At 39.9% G+C, this 6,778-nt stretch overlaps 1 protein-coding gene across 1 annotated transcript; it reads right to left on the bottom strand.

The window, feature by feature from the left end:
* Nucleotides 1-302: 302 nt before the first annotated feature.
* Nucleotides 303-5,245, bottom strand: tent5aa (terminal nucleotidyltransferase 5Aa). Its single transcript, XM_082150422.1, has 2 exons — nt 4,606-5,245; nt 303-3,436 (listed from the first exon to the last, which is right to left on the bottom strand). Exons 1-2 carry the CDS (start codon nt 5,092-5,094, stop codon nt 2,657-2,659), a joined length of 1,269 nt encoding a protein of 422 aa, XP_082006548.1. The 5' UTR covers nt 5,095-5,245; the 3' UTR covers nt 303-2,656.
* Nucleotides 5,246-6,778: the final 1,533 nt, after the last annotated feature.

Here is a 6,778-nt window from a genome sequence, read left to right on the forward strand (position 1 = left end):
ATGACATTTAGCAGCTTGAACAAAGAAATCAAAGCAGAATGACAATTAAATTCACTGATACAAATAGAAAAACAAGCATAATGTTTGTCCTAAAAATAAATGTTTGTTTTTTTTAAGACATTTGACCACTAAGCGTTTGGCATCATCCGAAGAATGGCAAGAAAGGAACTCCAAACTTCACAGAGCGAGTCAAACATCCCGCTGCCAGCAAAATCCACAGGATACTGTCAAAAATGTTAAGACAAACATAACAACAAACTGGAGGGCGAGTGAGAACCACAAACTGGAGATGCAAATGTGTAAAAAAATTATAAAAAAAATTGAGATATGTGAACATGCAGAGGTGCACCATACAGCCCTCCTGATCAGCACAGATCCCACTGGTTAAAAACAAATGTTAATGCAAATTCTACTGACTGATATCAATCACTTTAATGACCATATCTTAAAATCTTTACAAATGCATCCATTGATGTTTTTAAAGGGGTCATATCATGTCATATATTTTGCTTCATCTTTTGAGGTAAAATATTTTGATGCACTATACAAAGTGGGAACTGCATGAGGTTCTCAAGTTTATGAAATTTTTTATCATACAAATATAAAATCAAAATAAATAATTTTAAAGTTAAAATAATTAAAATAAAGAACTTTAAAGAGATTTGTTTACCTGCATGTCATTGACAATAGACCAACATTAGAGGACCTTGAATATGAAAATGTGTTGTTATTTTTGTTGTTAATATTATTGAAATATTATCTTAAAATCTTAGAGGATACTTCAAATAAATATTTTAGGTCAAAGGGATTCAGATGGGAATAGCCTATTGTATAACCATACTTTAACTTTTAGGAATCAAAACTTGCTCCCCAGTCCAAAAACAACATTTATTGAAACTAAACATCCACAACTTTCTGACAACAGACAGATGAATACATTATTTACACATCAATGATGTCTACTGTGTGAGCCAAAACTTGCAAAGAATGTGCCATTAAGAAAAAGCCAAAAATACCCAAAAGCTCGAGTGTATGAGCCGAGCAAAGCACAAGGTTTGACAGGGGTTTCTATGAGGTCCTATCAGGAAGATCAGGAAAACGTTGATGAAAAATTTTAACGGGACTATTTTAGAAAGGAAAAAAGTGAAATGGCAGTGAAAAAGTATGATATGACCCCTTTAAAATCTCTTTCAGAAATGTTATGCATCACAAATGCAAGTTATTTCTCCTCATTTAATCTTGATAATGCCAAATAGTGTATCATTTGATTGATGCGAGCACTTAAGCGTTATATGATGGAAACTCGACTGCAAAGTTTGCATTCCATTGAAGATGGATTCAATGATCTGTGCTAAATACTTGTCTGTTCAGCCAAATTGCTCACAGTAATGAAATAAGCTCTATTGATTAAAATACATTTGTCGAGGGAGATAAACCCCTTCACCAGCTGCACCCATCTCTCCAGCCCTCCCTCTTTCTCTCCCTCTCGTCTGAGTCCTCGCTTCTCTCTCGCACTCTCGCTTTCCTCTTCCTTCTCCTCTCAAGTCTCTTTGTCAAGTCTAAACATATATGCCACCGCTCCGCCTACTTCCTTCCGCAGCGCTATTAATCAAGCACAGGTTAACACTCTGTTACCAGGGGGTGAATGAGGGGTCACGTTCAGAGCAGCTGTGAAGGGAGCGCATGAACACAGCCTGTTTTAGTTCCACCGCTTCAGCAAGAGCTGTCGAATTCCCTGCTTGGATGTTACAGCAAATACTGTCCCACCATCAAAGCTGCTTCTACAAATACCTTTCTTCAAGAAAGTTAGGAAACGAACTTCGCTCTTGGCGTGAAACAAGTCTTTTCTTTGTTTTCTACCATGCATGCATGTGCCCTCAACGCTCAACTTTTTGCATCTACCTAGAGAATCACATTTCTTATCTGGATGCTGCTCAGAAACAATAAATTAAGAGTTCAATCACAAGACGTACTGCTTCAGAAATAACGCAGAGGACCGCAAGGAAAAATTACACTTGAATTGGTTGTAAATCAGGACACATGTACATTCACAAGCTTTTAGTCCCTTTGTCGTGTATTTCGAGATTATGAGGTTGCTTTGCTCACCTCAGCATACTGCATTGACATTAGGCACTTTGAATGCATTCACATGTACAAATATAGACAGAACTATCACATCATTTGATAGTCTGGGTATAAAAATACAATCTTAAAATCTTTGGTTTGTACAAACTGGAATCGTACTTTTTGACTTTTCCCCCTCATTCAGAGAGTCTTTGGGAAAGCTTCTTTGCGATACATCGGTTTCTGTTTGGACTGAAGGGTGCAACGACACCTCGTGCTTCCCTTTTGATGCATCTAATGACTGAGATTAAATGTTTTTGATAGTGTCAACCGGTCAGAAACGCATGTTAGTACGTTTAAAGCCTCACAAATTAAGCAGAAGTTGCCCTCCAAACTGGTGTTAGCAATGGCCATCTTATTTCAGAAAACAGCGGCAGTCTGCATGAAAAAAAAACCCACTGGAGCTGTTTTACACTGAGCCCGGTTCATGTCAATCAAGCATCGGTGCACATTGGGGAAGTGAGACAATTGCGAAACAACTTCATCTCCCTTACGACAATGCAATGATTCAGCTCTTCTTTTTCACCATCTCTCAGTTGCACGGTAGCCACGTGGAGTAGGTTTGCTGATGGCAGGTAAAGACCGGCTGCACTTGGGCAATGTAATAATTGCTAAAGTTACCGTCTGCTACATAAGGGGCAGGTTGGTAATAGCAAGTGACATTGGCCACATTGGGTATGACGTTCTGCTCGGCCAGCACACGCACCGCCAGCATGGCGATCAGCCCTAAGGCCTGCCGTCGCTCGTGTCCCATCAGACACACCGTGCTCTCGTTCACCACCCCATGTAGAGTCGTCAGATAATCGTACTTGCGGTCCTCCAAGCCCACAAAGTGGTTCTGGAGGTAAGACTCCAGCTTGCGCTGCTGTTCGCTGATGTCCGAGAAGTCGATGAAGAAGCGGGAGCACATGTAGCGCTGGAGAGACTTCATCTCCGACTCGGAGGCGGCGCGAAAACCCCTCACCAGAAGATGGCAGTACTTCAGCAGGCCTCCTCCTCGGATCTCCTCTGGGTTCCTCGTGCAGATCACCTTGTTGCGCAAGTGGTCCAATGCGGCGCCAAAGTCTCCGTACACGCTCTCGCCGATGATGGTGGGGTGAAACGTTTTGGCCATGGGGTTCTCGGAGCACTCGTAGAAAAGAAGCAGAGAGTCTAGCTTAATCTGGAAAGAATCGACACTGAACTCGAACTGCCGGCGCAAAGAGTCCACAAACTTGAGCTCTACATTTTTGCCCCGGTTGTTGGAGAGAGAGATGAGACTCCAGCGGTCCGAATCATTGCACACTTTCACCATCTTCTGCACGTATGCTTCCTGCACAAAAAGACGAGGAATTGTTGTGAGATCAGTTAGATCATTGTTTTATTATTATTATTCAAATAGAATTGCATCAAATACATTTGAATGCACATCCGTTTGCCATATCAGTTCTCCATAATTTCCTGTCGCAGGAGATCTAAGAGGCTGAGAATGCTCGATTGGCTTTAACCTGCTTTAGCGCAATCCTCTTACCGACAGAAAACCAACATTTCACCAGCCGATCAGTAAACTACTCTAATTGCATTTCTACTAAATGTCACTGGAGACTATAGGGATCCATGCAGATGACCTTAAATAACACACTGAATAAACAAAATCACAAACAAAACACATAAAGCAAAGTTAAAACCATGCACTACAGTGTGACATGCTGTACTTTAAACACCATTTTCTTATCAAATGATTATTAAAGATTTGGTGTGAACTGGTTATTCAAGGGTCTACTGATAAACAACAAATATTGTCCCATCAAAGTTAAAGTAACTTACTGTTTAATGTACTGTTTGCCTAAATTACTCACCTTTTTACACCCGTAGTCAAAAGAAAGATGAAAATAATTTAAACGTTTAAGATGGCAAAAAAAGGTTCTTTATTGGCATTGATGGTTGCACCAAAAACCTTTAAAATCCATGGAATCTTTCACTGTTCTTTAGATTATTAAAAAGTTCTTCACACTAAAAAAAAAACATGGTTCTCCTGCCAAACTAAATGATCACTGAAAGGTTCTTCTATCTATGACATCACTGCGAAAAACTCCCTTTTGGAACCTTTATTTTTAAGAGTGTAAATATAATGGAATGAATATGACTAGTGTTTCTTTATAATGCATGTTATATTTTTAGTGTTTAATGATTATTTATTTGTTATATTACAAAAAGAACTTGATTCTTTATTATTTTTTTCCAGACACACACACTCAAAAATATTATGCATGGAATTATGAACTCAATGATTTAGGAGACTGATTGGATATTTTACATTTGTAGGCTACTTTTTTTTTAAAAGAAGAAAAAAAAAGCTAAACTGACAACTGTAAATTAGATTAAAGCTTCTCAGAAATGGTGAGCACCTAAAACATAAACGTTTCCTTTTACAAATATGTAGTGACATTTGAAGCTAAAAATGTAAATTAATCAACTACTCTCAGGAATCTGAACACTCACCTTCAGGGTCAACGGTGTGATTTTCTCTTTGTTGACCCCATCAGGTAAAAAGTCCAACAGACAGTCCAGCACTATGTTCTTGACGATCTGAAACTCCGTCTCTCCCTTCAGGTCCACGCAGAATATGAGGTCCAGGTCCTTGTAGCCGAGCCCGCTGTCCCCGAGCAGGACGTGGCTGGCGGCGGACCCGTTGAGCCGCGTGTCCCGCACATGGATGCCCTGCTCCCGCATGCGGCCCCGCACCGCAGTCACGATCTCCCGAGGCTTCATCTGCAGCGTGGGGAAGTTTCCTCGGCCGTGGATCGGGATGCTCTCCGTCAGGATGAGGTCCAGGCGCTGGACCTGCTCCCAGCTTAACACGCTAAAGTTCGTGCTGTCCGTGTTTGCGTCTGAAACCCTGTCCTCTTCAGCCATCGTCGGGTCTGTGTGAGGACTCAGAGGAGTGTGTTCGAGCGATCTGGAGATGTTATGAGGAGAGTTGAGGTGCATCACCGAGGAGACGCATAATGCGCTCGAGACTCTACTGAGGTCTGTCCTTGTGATGTGAAGAGCGTCATGCGTCCACAAAGCGTTTGAGAGTGTGTGGTGTGTGTGTAGTATGACAGCAGTGCTGAGGCTTTCTGTGCGCCTCAGGTCACGCCTATCACACACACACACACACACACACACACACACACACACACACACACACACACACACACCACTGTCACAACAGCAACTCACTGAGACGCGCCTCTCCACAACTGTGCGCTCAAACGCACATTTAGACATTTAGCACAAGGGTTTTCAAAACTGAGGTCCGGGGACCCCCGGGGGATCGCATGGGAATGCTAGGGACTAAGTTGAGAGAAAATCGACAAATTAAATAGATAACATTAACATAATTAATGAGTAAATAATTAATCTTACAGTAGGCTATAGTATTATAATGATGATGAGTGACTTAATAGAAACGAAATATTTTCAGACATATTTATAATATTTTTTTCCTCAATATAAATTGGGTCTTTGGATATAGATAGCCTATAGATGCCTTTTAAATTTTAGGATGGGATCCCTTGCATGAGGATGATCATATTTATTTGGGGTTCATCTAAAAGACCCCTGATTTAGCACAGACACACAGACACACACTAATATATAAATACATAATCTCATCATTTCACAATTACTTCCATTGTCTTAGAAAGGATTAAAGGTTGCAATTTAGTAATATTTATATATAAATATAATCTTAATCTTAATATAAATAATACTTTTTTAATAAAATAATTATCTTATTATTAAATGTAAATGCAGTAGTGAATAATTAAAGTTACAATTATAAGCAAGAAATTCCAGTGCTTTAGTAGTCAACACAAAAAAGTGTACTTCGCTAAAGGATGACAATAGATAATTAAAATAATGATGTAAAATATAAAGTAAAAACTTTTTATTTGACATTATTACAAATTGTACTTAAAACTTATGTTTAAGTTTTATGTTGTAAAAAAATGTTTAATTCTGTTATCATTTACTCACCCTCAAGTTGTTCCAAACCTGTAGAAATGTCTTTGTTCTGCTGAACACAAAAGAAGATATTTTTAAGAATGTTAAACCGCCAAACAGTTGATGGACCCCATTGACTTCCATAGTATGGGGAAAAAAGTGCACATCACACAATTAAGGACACTTCTTTTTCACGAGACAGACAGACAGACAGACAGACAGACAGACAGACAGACAGCTTGTTTGAAAGTGCAATAAAACCAGTAATGTAGCTGAAAATGCAATGAAGCCATTCATCAATAGCACATCTGCACCTGAGAAGATTAAAACGTTTTGGAAGAAAGTCCCGACAAATTGCAAAGTAAATTGAGGGTCAGTGTCAGGACATTTGGTGTCTTTTATTGCCCTCTAGGGACGTGATAGAAAAGCGTCTTGAACAATAAATGACTCTTTCCAGCTGTAGAAAACATTCAGCATTCATCCTGCATTCAGTTCTAGAAACACCAGCAAACATGTCCAGGATTCATAACCTGAAGCCTGAGGTCTAGCTGTCCCGTATGTGGGACTGAGTCTACAGCTCATGTCAGAGTGGGGCAGCTGTCAGTCAGGATTCATCTGTGGACACAAAGCCCTGCGTCACTGCACTCACCCAGCCCTTTAAATCGCTCTGATCCCATTTAGGTTA

Source organism: Leuciscus leuciscus, assembly GCF_965113295.1.
Source record: "Leuciscus leuciscus genome assembly, chromosome: 20".
Taxonomy (NCBI): Eukaryota; Metazoa; Chordata; class Actinopteri; order Cypriniformes; family Leuciscidae; genus Leuciscus; species Leuciscus leuciscus.